Here is a 23,980-nt window from a genome sequence, read left to right on the forward strand (position 1 = left end):
GTGTTCCAGCTTGCTCACATTCCTCGTCTGTGAGCATTTACCAGACGGTTTTTTTTTTCATGAAAACAGCGATGAGGATTCAAGAATTAAATTATCATGTTGCTGTAAGGCAGTGGTTATTTTTGAATTTTATTTGGAAGCGAATTGCATGTCATTCAATATTGAAGCCAGACAAATGGAATTCTTCCAATAACTGACTAAAACCAACTGTCTTTACCCTGAAATAGTACACTGTAATGATGGTCAAGATTTACCATAGATGTCTCGGTGTTTAAGTTGACCTTAAGTGAAGCCTTGAAAAATCCTTCCAAAAATAGGGGCCAACTTATATGCCAAGTATAAAAGTGAACCGTCAGTATGGGAGTGCTTGGCCCCCATCTTCGTAACTCACCACACGGGATCTGCTCTGTGTGGGCATGTCTTAAACTACTGTCTGTCTTTGCAACATGGCCCGAGTCGCCTTGCTTGATCCATTGCACCCAATTATAAGGTACACGATGGGCTGAATGGCCTCCTTCTGTGCTGTTAAAACTCCGAGATCCTGGACCAGTAAGTAAAGCGTCGATTTGTCAGTTGGGAAGATTGGGGCTGGCCACCATTGCAAGGATAGCATGGTGGTGGCTGAAAAAGAGAGGTCAACTTACATGCTGAGCACCTGCAAAAAAAGCTGGGATTTTCCGGCCCTATCATGCCAGGACTCGCCACAGGGGATTCGGCAACCCAGCCAAAAGTCCATTGATGTTTGGCAGGAGCGGATACCCCGGTGACGGGTGGGGTCATAAAATCCCGCCCATCTTGTTTGGGGCTGAAAAGATGCGTCAATTTATACAACGGCTTGACGTGTATGCCACAATCTGCAATAATATTATACGGTACATTCTAAAGGTAGCACACTATAGACATTTGAATGTGAATTAACATTTCCTGCAATATCGCAAAGCCAATGAAATATTTTTGAAGTGTACTCACGGTTGTGATGTTGGAAGCAATTTGTACACAGCAATGTGGTGCTGACCAGGAAGTCTGTTTATGGTGATGCTGATCGGAGGTTATGGAGAATTCACAAGCTCTTCGTTGAAATGGTGACAGTGGGATCTTTTACATCCACCTGAGAGGGCAAAAAGGGCCTCGATTTAAAACCTCTTTTGAAAAATGGGGCCGCCAACAGTGTGGCACACCCTCAGTACTGCACTGAGTCAGCCTAAATCTTGTGCTCAAGTCTCTGGGGTGGGGCTTGAACCCACAACCCCCTGCCTCCTCAGTTGAGGGCATTGGCCACAGCTGACATGTCATAAGGCAGCTGATTCTTGGTCGCTCTTCAAGGTTATTGATGTAAGTTAGGAATAGGCTATCCTCTGTTGGCCACAAAAATGTATGGGGTGCAGGAACCCAAATGAGTTTGGGGTTGGGGGCAGGGGTAACTTGTTAAATGGGAGGCTAGATATATAACTAAGTCTCCAAACCTTTCAAAATAAATTACTGTATGTATCAGTCTGGCTACTTTTAACACATGTATTTTGGGGGGTGTCTGTAGGTGCTAGGCATGGAGTGAATATGCATTGAGTAGCTGTCAGTCATGATCTCTGCAATGCGCTGACATCGTAGAGCAATAGGTTAGGCTGCCTGTGCTTCTTACATAGCCTTACCTTAAACGAGAAGAACTTCACATTATCTAAGCTAAAATTGAAGCTCTCCTGGGGATTACAGAGAGGTGTGCAGGGTTTTTTTTGTTTTGGTGATGATGCACTTCTTATGATGCACTGCAACATTTAAGGGGTAATTTTACAAAACGGAGTTCACAGCTAGGAGGCCGTTCTGTCGGGATTACTTGTTAGGATTCTGGCCACTCACTCCCTGTGATTTCCCACTGATTCCAGTGAGTGGGTGGAACATAATGTGGAGCCTGTGCCCGAATTCCTCAAACTCTTGCTGATTGTCACCCCGTTCTTATAACAGCTCTGCTCTCAAATTTTTGTTGCTTCTCACGCTGTTTTTATAAATCCTTTGACGGCTAGGAGTGCGCTTGCTGACTCTGGTTGGCCGTAGTCCTGAAGGTTTCATCATATGACCCCCACACGCCTGCCGTTGGTCACCCAACACGTCTGAGCCCCACCTTCCTCCAACCAATTGGAAAGCAGATAGACTATTTGTTACCACTGGTTCGATAATTCTTGGCTGTTAGTCAAACAGCCCTTTCTCCTCATTTCCAATAATCTTATAACTAATAAATCAGCACCCTTTTTACCTTTAATAAAAATTGTAGTGCTTGTTTGAAATTTGGCATTCTTGTGTTTGTCCTGATGAGTGCAAGATGAAAAACTTCAGCAACATATCTCTCTCTTCAGCAATATTCCACTTCGGTACTACCAAGCAGCTGTTATCAAATGAGTGTGCAAAAAAGTGGGGGAAGAAAAACACTCTTTCTGGTCTCAACAATTTTTCTCCCATTTCTTTTTGCACAAAGCAGTGTCCAAATTAATCCTCAAACCCTAGAAACTCCAGGCCAAGCCTGGAGAGTTGGTTACCCTCAACAGGAGCTTCATTTTGTCCAGTTACCTGTTTTTGACCATGGCCAAAGCTCCTGATGAAATTGAAGGTACATTTAATGTTTGTGGACTGCATCCCCGTGCAGAGATTAATGACTGCTCTCCAAACAAATTTCAGATCTGTAGCCTTATGCGAGGAGGAATTGCAGAGCGCGGAGGCGTGAGGGTTGGCCATCGAATCATAGAGATCAATGGGCAAAGTGTCGTTGCAACACCTCATGAAAAGATAGTCCACATTCTGTCCAATGCAGTTGGTGAGGTAAGGGTGATCTGTGTATTTCAATCAGTAACTAAGGCAGCTTATGTACTTCCCGCTGTTCTGTTGTTATTCTTTAAGTAATTTAGTTAAGAGTAATCAAAATAAAGAGATTCTGATCGCGACAGAAAATGATTACTGAGTGGTATTGTATCTGGTCACTGCACCTCAGGAAGGAGATATTGGCTTTGGAGGAGGTGCAGTGCAGATTCACCAGAATAATTACAAGGCTAGAAGGGTTAACTTGAGAGGGCAGGCTGCATAGAATCAGCTTGTATTCCCTTCAGTACAGGGGATTAAGGGATTTCTTTTTTTCTATTCGTTCTCGGGATATGGTCTTCACTGGCTGGGCCAGCGTTTATTGCCCATCCCTAATTGCCCTTGAGAAGGTGATGGTGAGCTGCCTTCTTGAACCACTGCAGTCCATGTGATGTAGGTATACCCACAGTGCTGTTAGGGAGGGAGTTCCAGGATTTTGACCCAGCGACAGTGAAGAAGCGGCGATATATTTCCAAGTCAGGATGGTGTGTGGCTTGGAGGGGAACTTCCAGTTGGTGGTGTTCCCATGTGTCTGCTGCCCTTGTCCTTCTAGATGGCAGTGGCCATGGGTTTGGAAGGTGCTGTCAAAGGAACTTTGGTGAATTCCTGCAGTGCATCTTGTAGATGGTACATACTGCTGCTACAGTGCGTTGGTGGTGGAGGGAGTGAATGTTTGTGGAAGGGGTCTCAATCAATCGGGCCGCTTTTCCTGGATGGTGTCAAGCTTCTTGAGTGTTGTTGGAGCTGCACTCATCCAGGCAAGTGGGGAGTATTCCATCACATTCCTGACTTGTGCCTTAGAGATGGTGGGGTAGATTCATAGGCTAGATAGGGAGAAACTATTTCCTCAACTGGGGTAATCCCAAATAATGGGGCTTAATCTTAAAATTGGGGCCTGACAGCTCAGGGGTGATGTCTTGTGCTTCACACAAAGGGGAGTGGAAATCTAGAACTCCCTCCACCCCAAAAAGATGCTGAGGCTGGGGGCCAACTGAAAATTTCAAAACTGAGATTCGTAGATGTTTGTTTGGTAAGGAGATTAAGGGTTACATAACCAAGGCTGGTAGATGGAATTAAGATACAGATCAGCCTTAATCTAATTAAACGATAGGACAGGCTGGAGGTGCTGAATGGTCATCTTCTGCTGCAGTGTCCATGTTTAGTTTTCAGGAGATGTTTTGCCTTTTTTCTTATTCCCCCTCTGGTGGCAGCATGGGTAACTGTGTGAGCAGTTTTCCTTGAGTTTACCTGGCCAATTGCAGCTTAGAATAAATCTTTCCTCTGTTTGGTCCCTGTGGGAAAAGACCCAGAACTCTGTGTAGCAGCTTGCAGCAGCAGTGAAGGGTTTTGTGGATTAAAGAGAGACTGTTTCCATTGGCTGAAGGGTTGATAACCAGAGGCAAAGATTTAAGGTGACTGGCAAAAAGAAAACAAACATCATGCGGGAAAGCTTTCTTTGCACAATAAGTAGCTGTGACCTGGAGTGCATTGCCTGAGAGGATGATGAATACAGATTCAATTTTGATAGGGAGTCGGACAAATATTTGAAGCAGAAAAAGTTGCAAGGATTTAGGGAAAGAGCTGGGGAGCGAAACTAACTGGATCGCACTAGCAAAGAGCCAGTGCTGACTGATGGAATGGCAGCGGCACAGAAGGAGACCATTTGACCCCTCGTGTCAGTGCCAGCTCTTTGCAAGAGCAACCCCATCTCAAAGGGCTTAATGGCTTCCTTCTACGCCATGCTATTCCACGATTTGCACTGATGTGTAATTTGGGACCAAGATCCAAGAGTTTAACCCTATTGAGTTAAGGGAATGTTAGGGCAGCATTCTAGTTGCAGGGTTAGTTTTTAGGTTAGGGATGGGGTATAAGGTAGATGAGGTAATTAACCCCGAGCTCCTGACTGGCATCCATTACCCCATGTGGAAAAGTGAGTGTGTAGACATTGATTAAAGCAACGATCATCTCAGCTGCCATTCTGTGCACAGTTGTATAACTGCTCTGTCCTCACTCTGCAAGCTCAATGACAGTGGTCCCTTAGACCAATGCCCTACTGCCTTCAGCAGGAAAGGAGGAAATTGTAATTCTAAGACAAATATCAATATTGCAGAAGTATTCTTCCTTCACTGCTAATGACTCACAACCTTCAGCTACAAAGGACTACAGTTCCTAGCATGAGTCTACAAGTGTGGCTTAGTGGGTAGCACTCCCTTGCCTTTGAGCCTGAAGTTCATTGGATCAAATCCCAACCTAGACACTTGAGTAAATGAATCCATGTTGACACTCCTAGTGCAGTGCTGAGCAAGAGCTGCACTTCCAGAGATGCCGTTTTTCAGATGAGATGTTAAACAGAGGCTCTGTCTATCCTCTTAGGGAGGTAGAACTCTCCGTGTTCCATGGCATCACCCATTGTGCTGTGATCCAGTTCCATTTCAAGAGGTGTTTGCTGCTAATAAATCCAATTGGGAATTCAGGAGAAACTTCTTTATCCAGAGAGTGGTGAGAATGTGGAATTCGCTACCACAGGAAGTGGTTGAAGCAAACAGATGCATTTAAGTGGAAACTAGATAAGTACGAGCGAGAAATGAATAGGAGGATAGATTAATGGGGTGAGGTGAAGGAGGGAGGTGAGGAGATGTGGAGCATAAATGTCTATGAAACTGTCCAGACTGCTACACCAGAACTTTGAGATCAAAATGGATGTGATGGATAAAAGGGTCATTTTTGGGTTGACAAGCTGTAACAAGTGGACTGCCACAGGAATCAGTGCTGGGGCCTCAACTATTTACAATCCATGTCAATGACTTGGATGAAGGGACCAAATGTATGGTAGTTAAATTTGCTGATGATACAAAGATAGGTCAAAGAGCAAGTTGTGAAGAGGACAAAAGGACTCTGCAAAGGGATATAGGTTAAGTGAGTGGGCAGAAATGTGACAGATGGAGTATAATGTGGGAAAATGTGAGGTTATTTACTTTGGCAGGAAGAATAGGAAAGCAGCATATTATTTAAATGGAGAGAGACTGCAGAGCTCTGCAGTACAGAGGGACCTGGGTGTCCTGGAACATGAATCACAGGAAGTTAGTATGCAGGCACAGCAAGTGATTAGGAAGGCAAGTGGAATGTTTGAATCTATTGCAAGGTGAATGAAATATAAAAGTAGAGAAGTGTTACTATAGTTGTACAGGGTCTTGGTGAAACAACACCTAGCGTACTGTGTACAGTTTTGGTCTCCTTACTTAAGAAAGGATATAATTACATTTAAAGTGGTTTAAAGAAGAATTGCGTAACTGATTCCTGGGATGAAGGGGTTATCTTATGAGGAAAGGTTGGGGCTGTATCTATTGGAGTTTAGAAGAATGAGAGGTGGCCTTACTGAAACATGAAATCCTGAGGAGACTTGACAGGGTGGATACTGAGAGAATGTTTCCTCTTGTGGGAGAGACTAGAATGAGGGGGCACAGTTTAAAGATAAGGGGTTTCCCATTTAAGACAGATAAGAAATTTTTTCTGAGAGGCTCGCTAGACTGTGGAATTTTCTTCCCCAGAGAGCGCTGAGGCAGGGTCATTGAATATTTTGGAGGTTGAGTTTGATAAATTCTCGATTAACAAGTGTGTCAGAAGTTCTCTGGAGTAGATAGGAAAGTAGAGTTAAGGCCACAATCAGATCTGCCGCAATCTTATCAAATGACGGAGCAGGCTCGAGGGGCTAAATGGCCTACTCGTGCTCCTAATTGGTGCATTCATATGTATGCATGTTTGCAGCAATTGGAGTTGAAGACAATTGGTCTGTTCCCAGGCAGAACATTGTGTGAGCTGTGGGCCTAATGTGAATCAAGCTTAGGATGCAAAGGGAAACTAGGAGTCAATTGACACTGCCGCTGATTCTGGGGTGAAATGTTTATCCCACCTCCTGATTCCAGTTCTTCAAGACAGTCCCAGTCCGAGACTCTGCATCCTGAAACAGGAATGATCACGCATTAAAGAAATGGTCAAGCTAAAAGAACAACTGAAAGATTGGGGGGGTGTGTTGAAAAGTGACCTTTCATTTTGTCACCTTGCCCATTCCATGTAGCGTGATTCTGTCATGTGGCATGTGTGCATTCTATTTCTTTAAAGCGTTGATGACATCTCATTACAGCTTTGGAAAGACTGAGAATGTGGCATGATGCATTTTGATAGGACAATTTGTGATGTAGATTAGGGAAAAGAAAGGGAAAAAAATGCCCTTGGATTGTGAAGGTGTGAGAGAGAGGGAGTGTGGCTGGGTATATGTATGGCTGGGGGTGTGAGTGCATGTACAGAGTGTGAATGAACTTATGGTTGTTGATATGAATGTCAGTTTTGGTGAATCCTGTTTAATTAAATGTGGCCTGCCCTGTTGTTGTTGCAGCTAGTAACAGGTTTTCCTGTTGAAAATTGCCTCGGTTTCTTTTCTTTATTCATTCACGGGACGTGGGCTTCACTGGCTGGACCAACCTTTATTGCCCATCCCTAATTGCCCTTGAGAAGGTGGTGGTGAGCTGCCTTCTTGAACTGCTGCAGTCTATGTGGTGTAGGTACACCCACAGTGCTTTTAGGGAGGGAGTTTCAGGATTTTGACCCAGCGACAGTGAAGGAACGGTGATATATTTCCAAGACAGGGTGGTGAGTGACTTGGAAGGGAACTTGCAGGTGGTAGTGTTTCCATGTGTCTGCTGCCCTTGTCCTTCTAGGTGGTAGAGGTCACGGGTTTGGAAGGTGCTGTCGAAGGAGCCTGGGTGAGTTGATCTGCCTTGCATTGTTGCTGCTTATAAAATAATAAATCCTTTGCTCTGTTGCAGAAATGTCTTCTGAAGTGATTTATCTCTTTATAATAATTTAACAAATTATATAGAATTCAATGTAATGTGACAAATGATTGCCTGTGCTTGGTGAGAGTATTGATTAATCAATAAAGAAATTTGAAGAGAGAGAGATTTGATGAGTTGTATGCTACATTTCATTTGAGAGATTTTACAAGCTTAATAAATGTGGCTATTTATTAAATTTGCCAAATAGTTTTAAAACTGCAATGAGGCAAATGCCACCATATTACTCATCAAGGACTGGTGGTAGATTTTGCAATGGCTGAAGAGTAATTTCATGAGTTTAAAATTAATTGACCAACCAGGGATTCACCATCTGCTGTTCTGAATGTGTTACTGAACTACTTACTAAGAGTGAAGATGGTGAGGAACTGTTGAAGGCCTGGGGGATGTAACCTCACCAATGTGACTTATGTAAGATTCCAACTAATCCAATGTTCTCCTGGCCAGCCTCTCATCTTCCACATGCCATAAACCTCAGCTCATCATAACCTCTGCTACCCTAACTTGCAAAGATCCAGTTCACCCTTGTTTTTTTTTCCCTTTATTCTTTGATGGGATGTGGGCATTGCTGGCAAGGCCAGCATTTATTGCCCATCCTTAGTTGCCCTTGAACTGAGGGGCTCCCCTTGTGCTCACTGACCTACATTGGCACTGGGTCCAGCAATGTCTCAGATTTTAAGTTTTCATCTGTGTGTTCAATTCACTCCATGGCTTTCGTCTCTCCCCATCTCTGTAACCTCCTCTACCCCTACACACCTCCAAGCGTTCTGCACTCCATCAGCCTGGCCTTTTTCTTGTTCACAATTTTCATCACTGCACCATTGCCAACTGTGCCTTCAGCCGCCAAAGCCCTAAGCTCTGGAATTTCTTCCCTAAACCTCTCTGCCTCTCTACCTCTCTTTGCTCCTTTAAGATGCTCATGAAATCTATCATCTTCACCAAGCTTTTGGTCACCTGTCCTAATATGTCCTTATGTGGCTCAGTGTCAAATTTCGATTGTTTTAAAAAAGTAAGTGAAGGAAAATACATCAGTGCTCATGCCAGTCAGCCTGGTTTTTATCAGTATGAACAACTTACATTTATATAGCGCCCCAAGGCCATTCACAGGAGCATTATGAAAGAAAATTTGACTCCATGTTGGGCAGCTTTGGTGTTTCTGTTCTGGAGATGAACCTCATCTCCCTAAAGCTGAAATTTGGCAGTGGGATGTGGGAGTCAGGGAACTGAATTATGTTTGATTTTATTTTCTAAGTAACTTGCTGTTGTTGTTGGTAAACATCACATGCTCCCATTGAATCCAGAGGATGGGGTAGGGTAATTGCTGGTGGAATTTCTCTAGCTCTCTAATGTGTCACTGATGCACAGTCCAGGTCTCACTGCAGTGCAGGAACCTCATGACGACAACTGCTCTGTACACTAGGACTTTTGTTGACTTGCGGAGGTCTTTGTTGTCAAACACTCACTGCTGTAGTTTGTAGAAGGCTGAGCTGGCGCTGCTGCTCCAGTGTTCGATCTCCTCGCCAATGGTGGCCTTTTGAGAGAGATGACTGCTGAGGTATGAGAAGTGCTCAACATATTCCAGACTCTCTCCCTCAACACTAATGGGAGGTGGAATATTTGATTGATCAGGTGTGGGTTTTGTTCTGGCAATATTGAAGGACAGACTGAGTATCTTGCACGCTGAATTGAAGAGATCGAGAGTGGTTTGCAAACCTGGTGCAGAGTGGGCACTGACACTGCGGTCACCTGCAAACTGTAGGTCCTTTAGGCCTATGGTGGTCAGTTTAGGTTTGGCACAAAGGCGACTGAGGTTAAAGAGTTTTCCATCTAGGTGATATTTAATACTCTTATTAGAAGACAGTTGACCTTTGATGAGGTGAATAGTCACTGTCAGGTAAATGGTAAATAGTATGGGGACTATCACACAGCCTTGCTTGACACCGCCCCAGATTTTGAAGGCATCTATCATCGGCTACCACATGATTAAATATCACATAATTAAAATGATCATGATCACATGATTTAAAGGGGAATGGCAGCATAGTGGTTGTGTTATTGGACTAGGATTCCAGAGGCCCGGATTAACGATTGGGAGACAAGAGTTTAAATCCCATCAAAGCCGCTGGGAAATAAACAAACCTGGAATAGAGCTAACGTTCGTGATGGTGATCACCACGAAACTACCGGAGTGTTGTAAAAACCCATCTGGTTCATTAGTGTCCTTTAGGGAAGGAAATCTGCCGTCCTTACCTGGTCTGGCCTACATGTGACTCCAGACCCACAGCAATGTGGTTGACTCTTAACTGCCAAACAAGCCACTCAGTTGTACTCATGAAGCCAGCTCACCACCGCCTTTGCGAGGGCAATTAGAGATAGGCAATAAATGCTGGCCTTGCCTGCGAATGAAATATATAAAATTTCCAGTTGGAAACCCTAAACCTGTGTTTCTAAAGGCAAATTTAGTTGTTATATTTATTCATCCTGTACATTGAGGGAGTGAAGCCCTTCCTGTAAAATAATTCAAGAGGTTGTTTTGTGAGAGTCCAAAATAGTTGTATCAAGAGTTGCTACCTAAATCTTCCACTGTGGGGCTGAACAGAGTAGATGATGCCAGAAATATCCATGACGTTATCGCGTATAAACTTAGGACCAGGTTGTAGCTATAATGTGATTGGAGCTGGTCCCTAGAGTGCACTCAGTAAATGTAATTAGCTCTCCGATCAGTTACACCAACGTGCCCTTGAAGTTACCTTGGTTTATTCAAAAAAACGATTCCACAGTCTAAGGCGAATGTCAAGTTGGTCATTTAACTTTCCCATTAGACGAGATGGAAACTGTATGTCAGCCTCTTCACGGGTTTTATCACCTCTTATTAATAAATCCTTTCTTCTAATGTAATTGGGAGAAACATTAACCTTTGAGCACCAGCAGCAAATTGTCACCCACTGAAGTTGACTCTAACATTCTCATGATATTAGCATCTGCAAAAAGCCTTGAATATGAAAAATTTGCGGTAGCAATAAAGAGAGAGACTTTCCATTTCCATTGCACCGTTCACAAACACAGATTCCCAAACACTTTACAGTCAATAAAGCATTTTTGTAGTGTAGTTATTATTGCAGTGTAGGAAACGTGACAGCCAATTTGCACACAGCAAGCTCCCACAATCAGCGCTGTGTTAATGACCCGATCATTTGTTTATAGTGATGTTGGTTGAGGGATAAATGTTGGCCAGGGCACCAGGGAGAACTGCCCCTGTTCTTCTTCAGCATTGTACCACAGGATCTTTTGCGCCCACCTGAGGTGGCAGATGGGGCCTCGGTTTGACAGCTCATCTACAAAACAGCACCGCTGACAATGCAACATTCTGTCAGCACTGTGCTTGAGTTATTAGCCTGAACCTTTGTGCTCGGACCATGAAGTAGTGTAAATGCTGGGTAAGGTACACCACAGAGCAATTGACATAGTCAAATTATAGCCTCAAATGGTCAGATATTTGTCCCTTTTTCAATGCATTTTTATTTTGCTGCATGAAATCAATTAGAACCTGTATTGCCATTAATACATAACTCAATGTTCATGGCATATCCATGCTGTTAGCATTCACTGTCATTACTGTCCTGAAACTGGCAGAAACTTCTGAAGTCTGCACACAGGCAGTTAAACACACCTCTATTAAATATCCCCTTAGCCTTCTCTGTTGAAAAGAGAACAGTCCCAGCTTCTCCCGTCTCGCCATTTCTCATCCCTGGTACCATTCTAGTAACTCTCTGTAAGGCCTTGATATCTTCCTATTGTCTTGGGCCTGAAGTTTAACAGACTGCTCCAGCTCAGGCCTGTAACCACTGATTTTAATGGTTTAGCATAGCTACCTTGTTTTTGTACTCTACATCTCTGTTTATAAAACTATTTTATAGTGAGTAACTCACCACCTGACTCCCCAAAGCCTGTCTACAAGGCACAAGCCAGGAGTGTGATGGAATACTCCCCACTTGCCTGGCTGAATGCAGCTCCCACAACACTCAAGAAGCTCAACACCATCCAGGGCAATGCAGCCTGCTTGATTGGCACCCCATCCACAAACATTCACTCCCTCCACCACTGATGCACAGTAGCAGCAGTGCGTACCATCTACAAGATGCACTGCAGCAACTCACCAAGGCTCCTTTGGCAGTGCCTTCCAAACCCTTGACCACTACTATCTAGAAGGACAAGGGCAGCAGACACATGGGAACACCACCACCTGGAAGTTCCCCTCCAAGCCACACATGATCCTGACTTGGAAAGCCGTTTCTTCACTGTCGCTGGGTCAAAATCCTGGAACTCCCTTCTTAACAGCACTGTGGGTGTACCTACACCACAGGGACTGCAGCGGTTCAATAAGGCAGCTCACCACCACCTTCTCAAGGGCAACTAGGGGTGACCTTGCCAGAGACTCTCAAATCCTATGAGAGAATAAATGTAAAAAAATTTCTATATGCTATTTTTTATTAGCCTTATCAGCTTATCTTGCCACTTTGAAAGATTTGATTATATGAACCACCAAGTCTCTGTGTTCCTGCATTTCCATTAAAATTGCACCCTTCAGCTTAAATTACCTCTCTTCATTCTCCTTCCAAAATGCATCACATCACACTTCTCTGTGTTAAGTTTCATTTGCCATGTGTCTGCGTTATCCACAGATTCCTATTTCCCTGTCAGTGGTTATAATTGACACTGCTGTGAACTGTAATGTGTGCTGACGTCAGCAGATTGAATTTCCTTCTGCTTGTGTATAGTCGTGTGAACAAATGCAAATTGACCCTGAGCAGTTGTGTCTACGTAGGGGTAAAATGACTGTCCCTACACCCTGAGAGAGAGGAGGGGAAAGGGGAGTTTGTAAGAGGAACTGGTGTGCTATTTTATTAACTTTTTTTTTTGTAAAAAGAAGAAACAGCATTTTTGAGAACATTATTGCAACTACAATCATGAATCCATCTTGTTCCTCATGGTTATGGCAGCAATATAAATATGGTGCATAATGTGACTTTTATTGTTAGAAAATATAAGTTTAGATTTAAATAGCAGACATTGCAGTGAAGATAGAATTTACAGCACAGAAACAGGCCATTTGGCCCAACATGAACTCCCTCCCTCTCTACTTCATCTCCCTCTATAACCATTTCCTTCTATTCCTTTCTCCTTGTTTTCCAGTTTCTTTTTAAACACATTTCACCTCAATCCCACTCCACATTCTGACCACTTCTCTTGAGTGAAGAAGCTCCTCTTTAACTTCTTCGTGACTACAGCATCTTATACTGATGGTCCCTAGTTTTGGTCTCCCCTCAAGTGTTAACATCTTCTTTATATCTATCCTACCCAACACGTCATAATCTTAAAGAATTCTATGGGGTCACCCCCTCAGCCCTCCCTTTCCTAGAGAAGAAAGAAAATAAGTGTTTTTTTTTTAGAAAAAGGAATACAAAGGTTGACATTGCTGGTAGGAACCTTCATCAGAACTGAGTTAAAATTCTCAACCCTGTTTTCAATCTCTCCATGACCTCACCCCCTCCTATTTCTATATCTTTCACCAGCCTACAAATCTCCGAGATCCCCGCGCTCCTCCAATTCTGGACTCTTGAGTGTCCCCAATTTTAGCTGCTTCATCATTGGTGGCCATAAACTCTGAAATTTCCTCCCTGCCTCTCTCTGCTCCTTTAAGACGCTCCTTAAAACTCCTCTCCCCTGTCCTTATATCTCCTTACTTGGCTCGGTGTCAAATTTTGGCTGATTATATTCCTGTGAAACAGTTTGGGACGTTTTACTACATCAGTGTGGGTGTTACATAAATGAAAGTTGTTCTAGGTTCTGTCTTGATCTTTTCCTTCAGCACTGACTGATCTGCTGTGATTTCCAGCCTATCCATGTTGTTTGCGATCAGGGAAGAAAATTTATTTTGACAATGTATCTTATTAGATGTCACTGTTCTAGGAATACATTTAAGGTAAGCCCTCATTCTCTGGGCACAGGATATGTAGAAAATTCTGCTGATCTTCCTCTCTTCTGCCCTAGATTCACATGAAGACAATGCCAGCTGCCATGTACAGACTGCTGACTGCGCAAGAACAGCCAGTTTACATCTGAAAGGGGCTGTCACCATGACCCAGTGTGCAAAGTGGATATGTCTGTGTGGTTTGGTTGTGTTAATCATTGCTGTGTTCCTGCAGTAGCAGGAACAATGATATTTTTAATTTAAACATGCTTTGTTTGACAAAACAAAATTTGTTGAGAAATCTTTGATGCCTTTCAGAGAAGCAGCGTTGTGTGATTTATATAGAAATGAACGTAAATATATTCCCATGGGCTTCTCCTCAGTTAATTCTCAATTAGGCAAAATAACTGGGCACCCATCTAGTTTGATGTTATTTAAGAGAGGACCTTTCACAGTAACCATTTCAACACAGGTGATGGTGTCATTGGGAAATGTGTTTTAAGCTTAAAGAACTGATAAAGAGCATTTAAAAAGTTACGATACTTGTTTTACAGAGCAGGCTATGCTAACAACTGCTCAGAAATATCCAAATTTTCATTCCTAACTTTTAGTTTAAAAAAAATTCCAGAATTGTTTCCCGTTACTTCTGTGAGACATTCCACACGCATATGACATGTTAAATTTAAAACAGTTGTTATTTTAACAATCTTAACTGATTCTGAGTTTTTTTTCCCCTTTCATTTCAATACTTTTAAAGCCCATTTTACTGACACTCCATGTGGAGCTGTGATCATTCCTTTGACTCCAGTTTATAAAGCAAAAAGCTTGATGGCATAATTATCTTTATTAATATTAACAAATCTGTAGCTGAGATTGTAAAACAGGGAACACTATTTTATACTCATGTCTGCTTTTTTCTTTAAGCATAAAAATAAGCAAAGAGAGGGATATATCTCTCCCCCCATCCCCCCCACCCCCCCAAATATGTTTACATAATTCCTTTATCTATAACTGCTGTGTTGTGAAACTTAATTTAGAACTCCATTGGCACACACTAGTTAAATTAATGTTTGATTTTGCAATGTTAAGGTGAGGGAGGAAAGAATGATTTAGAACAGAGGTTTATTGAGTGACATTAAAATGCGATACTGTGAGTAACATGTTAGCGTCAGACATTCAACACATTTTGCAGACTAAACCCTCATTAATAAATTTACGAGACAGTGGATATGGGCATCTAATTCAGTGCAGGGTTAGGATTTTACACTCAGGCCCAAGTAAGGAAATAATTAGGAGACAAATTCTTTGAGCCATTATTTCACCTTGAGTACGATGCTTTTTTTTAACTTGAAACGCTTCAAATTTACACAAGGAAAGACCGGGCTCCATTTAAATTTATTTTTAAAATGTAATTAAACGACCGTGCAGTACTGTGGGATCGATTGCAGCCTGCTTTACAGTGCCATGTCCTGTAGGGGTAGGGGGGGAGCCTGCGCTTCAAGATCTTAACTTTGTCCTCATCATGTAGAAATGTTAAGTGGCTAGGCAGCTCCCTGGAAAAAGTGACTTTGAGTTGAACAAGGTGTTTGCTCACAGCATGGAATCAGAATCTTATTCCATACAGCAATTCGATGCAAAGATAGGTTTAGCTTTAGGTGGGCAGTAATTGCTGGGTAAATAAAACTTCCGGATTCATTTCTGTTTCACTGATGTGTGACGAGTAGGACTCGTTAACCTGCCCCTATTAGTTTCGCAAACACTGATAGGAGTTTCATTCCCATCCTTAGGAAATAAGTTCATTGAGAGCAGAAATGAATCTCCTGAAATTATCGGGGTTCAGCCCTGCTTCAGACCAACAATGCGATTCCCCTGTTTACATGCAAAACAAAAATGTTAACCTCACCTATACCTGTACAACTCTGTAGCATCATTACTTGAAGTAATTATAATGGCGTGGCACAGACTAATGGGTTTCAGTCATTCAGTGACTCATGTGTTAATATTTATAATCAAATGCGTGCAGCTGCCGATGTGAACTTAATGTAAATACAGCTCTAGAATATAACTTTTTTTGTCATGTGGTGCAATAGAAAATAATGTAAAACATCAGGAAGTTATAATGCTGCAGTGTAACAAAGTTGTTCCTTGTAAACTTACATTAACTAATGTGTGTCTGCTATTATGATTGTTGGAATTATGCACTTCTTATGAATGTTGTTCCTATTCCAGTATTTTTTTTGTCGTAAGTTCAGATTTTTTTTTTTGGTGTTTATAATACAATGTTTATTTATTTATTTTACTATTAAGGATATATTTTGGCGGGGTGGGGGGGGAAGGGGGAAAGGGAAAATAGCAATATGTTTAATGATTTACACATTCCTTAACCCTTTTTCCACAAAGTTGAAAACAAAAAAGAATTACTCAGACGTGTTGTGATGGCCTAGATATCGGCACTCTCTTTTTGAATGAAGCTAATTCTTCAGAAGCTGAGTTTGACCATGCATCAGTGGAAAATTGCAACCAGGTTTACTGTTTTCAAAAAAGAGGGCTGAGGGGAGGCAGGGGGAGGTTTTTGCTGCAGTGGGTCGATGTTAACTCTTGGGGCAGATCAACCGGGCCTGGTGATGGGGAGTGAAGCGGTTGAGACCCATTTTGAGGCCCCCTTTAAAATTGGAACTGGGAAAGGTGGGGTGCCAGGCTGATGCTGGAACAACGCTCAATAGATTCAGGTTGGTGGGGGAGGGGAGGGGTCTTGGGCCTGCAGCAAAGGCCCAGATGGTTTCGAATGGGGCCTAAAGGAGCATGTAACCTTCCTGCCACCTCTTCGCCCTCGTTGCCAGTGAATCTAGTCTGGGAACCGACCCACCAGTTTCACTGTGAAATAGCAACTGGGGTCCCACATACGGTATAAGACTCTGATCGTGTATGAAAGGGGACCTGTCGGCTGAAACAGGCAGGCTGGCTGACCAGGGTGGGGGGGAGGGGGGCCTTCTGACAAGGCAATGTATCTTTAACTGCCGAAGTTGTCAACACTCCAGGAACGCTCTGGATACTCTCAAAATTCAAAGGTTAGTCTCCAGGATGCTGCTGCAAGTGAAAAATCATCAAGTGGGGGGAGTTGGGGCATTAAAAAAAAGGCTTGTTTTTTACATTTTCTTTGAATGACTTAGTTATAAAAAATCTTTGGAGATTGGGAGATTGTTTGACAGGGTGGACCGAGGGGCTGTGGATGAAGCCCTCCAGGAATACCAAATTGACAACCCACAAACCAGATTGATTTCAGAGAGTTACAGTCGACCCCAAAGAGTTTAGAAGTGACTGAGCAGAACAGATTAGCAGCGTTCTTTGTGTCCTATTGAAACCTAACTTAATTTCAGAGAAAATAAAACTGCTGGCTCATATATAGTGACAGAAATATATATATATATATATAGTTATTGTTACATTTCATTTTGACGATACAAAACAAATGAGACAGAAAGAGGAAAAGAAACTTTGAAAAAGTTAGTCTCCATTCCCTTTCCTCTCCCTCCTTTGAAAGTATGTTGGGCGAGATATACAAGAGTGACAGTCGATAACAAGAAACCGCACTGAATGTGCAGCGAATGCACAGAGAGTGAGTGATGGCATTCTATCAGTCCAATTTAGAACAGTAATACAGTTTCACAAACATAAACAGAGGGTTCTGGAAAATGCTCAGCAGGTCAGACAGCATCTGTAGAGAGAGAGGAGCAGAGTTTACGTTAAGGGTTGATGACCCTAACTGGAAGAAATTAATCCAGCACTTTCTGTTTTTAATTCGGGATTCCAGCATCCGCAGTGTGTTTTGCTTTCGTTTCGATGTATTCCTCCTGGCTTACTTCCACTGTAGCATTAAACCAGTGCGTGATACAGCCGGGGGTGGGGTGGGATCGGGTTTGGTTTCAGGCAAAGTGCTTTGGAAATGGGCCAATAAAGCATTATTTCATTTCAGTCCAAAGATTGAGGTGTAGTTTTAAAAAAAAAGAAATGGTATCATACAACCACACTGAGCTGATCTATAGACACTGTAATCCATTAGCAGAGAGTGAAGAGGCCTGAAATCCCAGGAGTTAGCTGATGAACATCCTGGACTGGTTCATCATGAACTCCATGTCTCTACTGTGACTGACATTTCCACATGTTGCCTCTCTGTAGCTGCTGTGCTGTGTGTTGCATGTATTTACCTCTGTAACCGATTGTGTCCTGGCACTTTAGATGCAGGGCACGTGTCTCGCAAATCTGACCAATAAAATCTACCAGAAACAAATGAGTTTGCCATCTTAATTTATAAAGGCAACGAATTTTTTGTTGAGGTGACAGAACATTAAAGCTCATGGAACTGCTGATTGCATGACTGTTGAAAACAATGGAGTCTGTGTTTCACTCGTATGCAAGCCTTGCTAGCACATGCAGGGGAACTCAACAATCTTTCACAGCTACTGATTGGGGGCTGCAATTTACTGAAACCACAATTTAATTTCTTGTCTCACTTTCTTTGTTGCATTTTCGATCTAGGGTACAGTCCCGAGAGGGCAGGGGGCTTTGGTTGGGATCTAGTTCCAGTGGGGGGAAGGGGGAGTGCTGGTGGTGGGTTGGGTTTGGGGTGTAGTCCCACTGTATTGGTGTCCAGTCCCAAAGGGATTGGCAAACAGTCCTGGGGAGATTGGGTACAATCTTGGAGTATTGGGGTGCAGTTTGAGGTACCATCTTGGAGTACTGGGTCCCAGTCTGAGGGTAATGGAGTTCCGACTGGGGTCATCGAGGTACATTCTTGGACTGTTGGGTACAGTCCTGGGGGATTGTTTTCAGCAAGTGTCTGTGCACAAGACCTAGTTTGGAGATGCCTGTAGTTTGCTGTGGTGATTTAAGTGTGCGTTTCACATCGAGCAACTGTTGGTACTTGAAGCATGACAGTAGTGTGAATGAACTCTTCATTATTTGGAACATGTTGGTGATTCTTGGACCTTGCAATTTTTTTTTAAGAAAAGCTTTGAAGTGATTCTGCAGCCAGTCCTCTTGGACACCTAGCCAAGCGGACCCTAAATATCCCATCAACATTCAGACATTAGTTCTGTATTATTTTATTTTTAGAAACATTTTCTCAATGTTAAATCCAATAATCCCTTCCCACCACAGAAATAACACCCATGGAAGGTGTTAAAAAAATCATAGAACCATTACCCAAGTTTCAAATGCAAACGTTACGTTTGGAAGCAAATAGGTGACTTAAATCAGGACCAAATCCAGTTAGATATAAAAATCTATGTGTAAATACCAACCTTTTTATCTGTTTACAACAATCTTGTCTTCAGTCATAGATTGACTAGCTGCCAATTCAACCATGTAACTAGTAACTTTGATTCCTCCTTTTACTAGTGCCTGTTTAGTTTGTTTGGGTGTATTTTCAAAAACCTCCCTTATAAATATTTTAATGTAATTTATTGGACCAAATCAGATCCAACCAATTATTGATTGTGTGTTCCTACAGCTACAATAATTGGGAATGGGAGTTGGACACTTAAACAGGATTGAAGCCCTAGTTAAATATACAAATACCTCAATTTCATAGAAGAAAATAGAAAGTACAGCACAGAAACAAGCCATTCAGGTAACTGGTCCACATTGATGTTTGTGCTCCCCACACATCTCATCCCACTCTCTCCTATTCATCTTGTCCTATCAGCACATCCTTCTATTCTTTTCTCCCTTATGGTTCATCTAGCTTCCCCTAAATGTATCAATGCTCTTTACCTCAAAACGTTTGATGTAGCAGCAGGTTCCAAATTCTCACCAGCTCTGGCCCATATTAAAGTATCAATGAAATATACGGAACATGTTGACGCCACTGTTCATTAGTTTTCCCAAGGATGTCATTTCACAATGCGCTGAGCTTAATGTCACTCCCGAATGCAACAAGTCACGGCCAATGTTATTAGGAGAAAATGTTGCAAAATTTCGCTTGAGGAACTGAATGACACAGTGAGCTAGTGCACTATTTTGGAGTTATAGCGATGTACTGAAATCCACCATTCTCTCTGCATAAAGAAAGTTGATCATCAATGAGGAACCTTAGTCCTGCAGTTCGTTTTTTTTCTTTCATGAGATGTGGGTGTCACTGGCCAGGCCAGTATTTGTTGCCCATCCCTAATGGTCCTTGAGCTTAGTGGCTTCACAGGACCATTGCAAAATAGTCAACTATGGTTCTGGAGTCACATGTAGGCCAGCAGATTTCCTTCCCTAAAGGACTTTAGTGAACCAGATAGGTTTTTTTATGGCAATTGATGATAGGTTCATGGTCACCATTGTGGAGACAATCCTTTTAATTCCAGATTTATTAATTGAATTTAAATTCCAGCAGCTGCTGTGGTGGTGGTGGGATTTGAACTCATGTCCCCAGAGCATTAGCCTGGGCTTCTGAATTACTCAACCAGTGACATTACCACTATGTCACTGTCTCCCCTATGCAATGTAAGTAAAATTCCATTGGTACAGACAGACAAGTTGTTCTTGAGGTGGGTTAAGGCAGAATACTGTCTGTGTCATACAATATATGCAGCAATATCATGAACTAGCTTGTAGGGAATAAATATACAGTTTGCTGCATGAGTGATGTTGGAAAACTTCCTCTATGTTGGGGAAGAGCAGATGCTGCTTTCAGTACAATTACAAGCACGTGTGCTTGTCCACGGTAAGAAATAACTTGCATTTATACAGCGCCTTTCACGACTGCTGAGTGATCCAAAGTGTGTTACAGTCCTTCACCTCTATCAGGTAATCCTGCATCCTGAAAATGGCCCCAGTCTGTTCAATATTTCCTTTTATTATCTCTTATAAATTTGAAGAGCTTGCATTTATATAGCACCTTTCATGACCTCAGGCCATGTTAACAGCCAATGGATTGTAGTTACTGTTGTAGGAAACCTGACAGCCAATTTGCCTTTAGCAACTTCCTAGCAACAACAGTGTTGATCTGTTTTAGTGATGTTGGTTGAGGGATAAATATTGCTGCTCTTCGAAATGGTAACAATGGGATCCTTTTATATCTGCCTGAGAGGGCAGATAGGACCTTGGTTGAACATCTCATCCAAAAGGCAGCACCTCTGACAGTGCAGCACTCGCTCAGCAGGGCATGGAGAGTCTCAGCCCAGTCTTTGGAGTGGGACTTAAACCCACAACCTTCGGACTCAGGAGTAAGAGTACTTCTCACTGAGGCACAACTGGCACAGTTATAAACAATTTATCATTGAGCAAGGAACAGATATACAGCAGTGACATTGGAAATTTTCACCATTGTTGGGCGAGATCAGGCACTACTTTTTGTGTAATTTACAGGCATCTATAGGTCGCCATAGTAGATTGATAACTGTGTTGAGGTGTTTGTGTCACACTGCATTGTGTTACAGTCCTAAGGAACAGGAATAAGCTGCAGGGTTTTATTTTTATATATAATCTATATTTTTCTCTATACATATATAACATTAAAGATTAAAATTCCACTAATTCATTTGTTAAATTTTAAACAAAACAGTACTACAAAATGCAAAGGACATGTAATTCTGAGCAACACAATAAGAAACAAAGGGAAAACATTAGTGTTAAACCTGTTCTCATGTTACTGCCTTGCTTTGCCTGGCCTGGCAATTCCTCATTTGCTGTTTTTAAATAAAGTGCCCTTTGACTTGATTAGACCTAAGGAACAGGTATTGAGAAGTAGATTTCTCTTTAATGAACCAGGGCGGTTAGGGAGTCATCAGGATTGTTGGCTTACCAGAGACATGAGATGCTTTTGAACACCATGACATTTTACAATATAAAGGACAAATTTCATCATTTTCCATTGAACTAAGCACATTTTGAGCAGTTTTTCACTGAATCTCCTAAGCTATATTTGCATAGTTTGTTCTCCAACATGTTAGGTATGGTTCTATGTCAGTCTTCCCCTTTCCTCACATTGCACTCTCATCCTTAGACTTATTCCCTTCCAGGCATTATTAGTTGCTGGTGTGAAGCTGCATCCTGGCTCAAATTGCACTCTTGAAATGTCCTGCGTATTTAAAGCACAGTCTCTTGTATCACGCCGATCAGACTGTGGGGCCTCTCCTGATGGCTTTTGTGCTCTCTGCTTCTGTCTCCCATCTCTGACTCAGCATCAGCAAATGTGCTCAGGTCTCCGCAACTCTGAAGATGGAGTAGTCGCGCGTGGCCTTGTGTCTGAGGTGTCTCCCTGCTCAAGGTGCTGTGTTCGGAGCTGCTGGTGATCGCCTATCCGGAAAGAAAAACAGATAATGCTCTTATGATTGTGCTGCGCTCAATGTGATTTCAAATCTCACCATGGCAGCTGGTGGAATTTAAATTCAATTCATAAATCAGAAATATAAAAGCTAGTCTCAGTAATGGTGTCCGTGAAACTATCATTGATTGTTGTAAAAAAAAACCATCTGGTTCACTAATGTCCTTTTGGGAAGGAAATCTGCCACCCTTACCTGGTCTGGCCTACATGTAACTCCAAACCCACAGTAATGGGGTTGACTCTTAACTGCCCTCTGAAATGGCCTAGCAAGTCACTCAGTTCAAGGGCAATTAGGGATGGGCAACAAATGCTGGCCCTGCCAGCGATACCCACATCTCATGAAAGAATTTTTAAAATTACTGTCAGCTTGTCTAGAATCCATCAGAAGAAAATATATTTTACATCAAATTTCAGAGCACAGCAACAGGTATTCCTTTCTTCCTCAGTACTATCTTGAGGCCTTTTATGTTCACCTCAAAGGGCACATGGGTCCTTGATTTAATGTCTTATCCAAAAGACGGTACCTCAGACAGTACTGCACCTCGGACAGTACAGCACCTGGAGTTTCATTCTAGATTTTGGGTTCAAGTCCCTGCAGTGGGATTTGAACTCACAATTTTCTGGCTAAGTCTTTCTGTTGTTCCCTCAGACTCTCCTGCATCCCCAATTAGTTTGACATCATCTGCCAATCTAACTAATTTCCGCTGTGCGTCTGAATCCTCCTTGTCCTGATAGATCCTGCAGTGGCTCAGAAACACTAACAAGACAGAGAGAGAAATTTAACACAGTTGCGATGAGTGCCTCGTACCTGATCGAGTATGTTGGCGCTTGCCACTGCCTCTTCCATGTGTTCCTCATCGGACTGCAAAACTGATCGAATATTTTCTACCAGTTCCTGCACCTCAGGGGTCATTGTGCATGATGAGTGCTCCAAGAAGCTAGCAACCAATAACTTGGTGTCTCTATAGCTGCTATAATCTACCAGTGACCTGGGCCTTGACTTGGGGGTTCCCGACCTGTGACCCTTTCGCAAGGTCACAACCTGCACCTCTGGCCTTTCGTCCGTTTGTGTCGCTGCTTCGCAGCTGACCACTAATTCTGAGCAAAACAGAAAGAATTTGATGAGAATGTTACGCAATGGGGGTGGTGCAAACATGTGCTGAAGTGATGTGGGAAAGGATCAAATTGGGCACATTACACAAGGGAAGTGGGGCAGGACAGGAATTATGTTTCCTTTATGTTTCTACCTAATGCAAACTACATTCCAAATGTGATTTAGGAGATTGGGGTTGGGGGGGGCGCAAGGGAGGTGGGAAGATAAGGTTGCCAACTCTACAGGATTGCCCTGGAGTCGTCAGGAATTGTAGATGAATCTCCAGGATGCTGCGATAAGTAACAACCCAGAGAGAATTATCACAGGGACAATGAGGAAAGTCATACAATCAGGTTATAAAGACTGTTTTTACATACCCAATCAGTGGGGGAAGGCGGAGCATCATAAAGATTGACGTATTGGGCAGCCATTGGTGGGTGTGGGGGTGGAGCAGTTGGCAGCTGGTGGTCACGAGATAAAATTTCCAGGAATACAGAGTTGGCAACCCCTAGGGGGAGAGTTTGTGCCCTACACCTTTCTATCCAAAGCCCCCACACCTCCAGCCCCGACCCAAGTGATTTATTTGGTCACTGCTAGACGTACCCATGTTGGGACTATGTTCGCTGAGGGTGTGCATATGTTACCTCCTAGGTCCAGTGCAGGCCCAAGAAGAGGTCAGGGGTAGTTAATCCTGACGGGGAATCAACCCTCTGAATGAGAGGCATTTGTCTCCTGATGAGGGAAAATCATAAATCAATCTTCCCCCCAAACTCCCACCGCATGAAGCACTGCAGGCTGCCCCCCTTCAGAGTGGCAGGGTTCTGACTGGGATTCGTACATCTGCACCACCCTCTGAAGACAAGAGGGATTACTTCTCCATTTATTAAAATGAATCTGTCCCACTGGATTAGGCA

General features: G+C 42.8%; 2 protein-coding genes across 5 annotated transcripts in view; one reads left to right on the top strand and one right to left on the bottom strand.

Moving 5' to 3' along the window:
- Positions 1-14,607, top strand: part of LOC121276872 (amyloid-beta A4 precursor protein-binding family A member 1-like) — a 157,356-nt gene extending 142,749 nt beyond the window's left edge. The window contains exons 12-13 of the mRNA XM_041185463.1: positions 2,665-2,805; positions 13,743-14,607. Coding sequence (XP_041041397.1) covers positions 2,665-2,805; positions 13,743-13,814 — 213 coding nt within the window. The 3' untranslated portion in view covers positions 13,815-14,607. The remainder of the gene's footprint in view (positions 1-2,664; positions 2,806-13,742) is intronic.
- A 6,495-nt stretch (positions 14,608-21,102) lies between these two features.
- The window catches only part of fam189a2 (family with sequence similarity 189 member A2), a 109,541-nt gene continuing 106,663 nt past the window's right edge, over positions 21,103-23,980 (bottom strand). For all 4 annotated transcript variants that reach the window (XM_041186785.1, XM_041186784.1, XM_041186787.1 and 1 more), the window contains 2 exons: positions 22,782-23,071; positions 21,103-21,945 (listed from right to left, as the gene is read on the bottom strand). In XM_041186785.1, the coding sequence (XP_041042719.1) occupies positions 21,736-21,945; positions 22,782-23,071 (500 nt within the window). In that variant the 3' untranslated portion in view covers positions 21,103-21,735. The remainder of the gene's footprint in view (positions 21,946-22,781; positions 23,072-23,980) is intronic.

Source organism: Carcharodon carcharias, chromosome 4, assembly GCF_017639515.1.
Source record: "Carcharodon carcharias isolate sCarCar2 chromosome 4, sCarCar2.pri, whole genome shotgun sequence".
NCBI classification, from domain to species: domain Eukaryota; kingdom Metazoa; phylum Chordata; class Chondrichthyes; order Lamniformes; family Lamnidae; genus Carcharodon; species Carcharodon carcharias.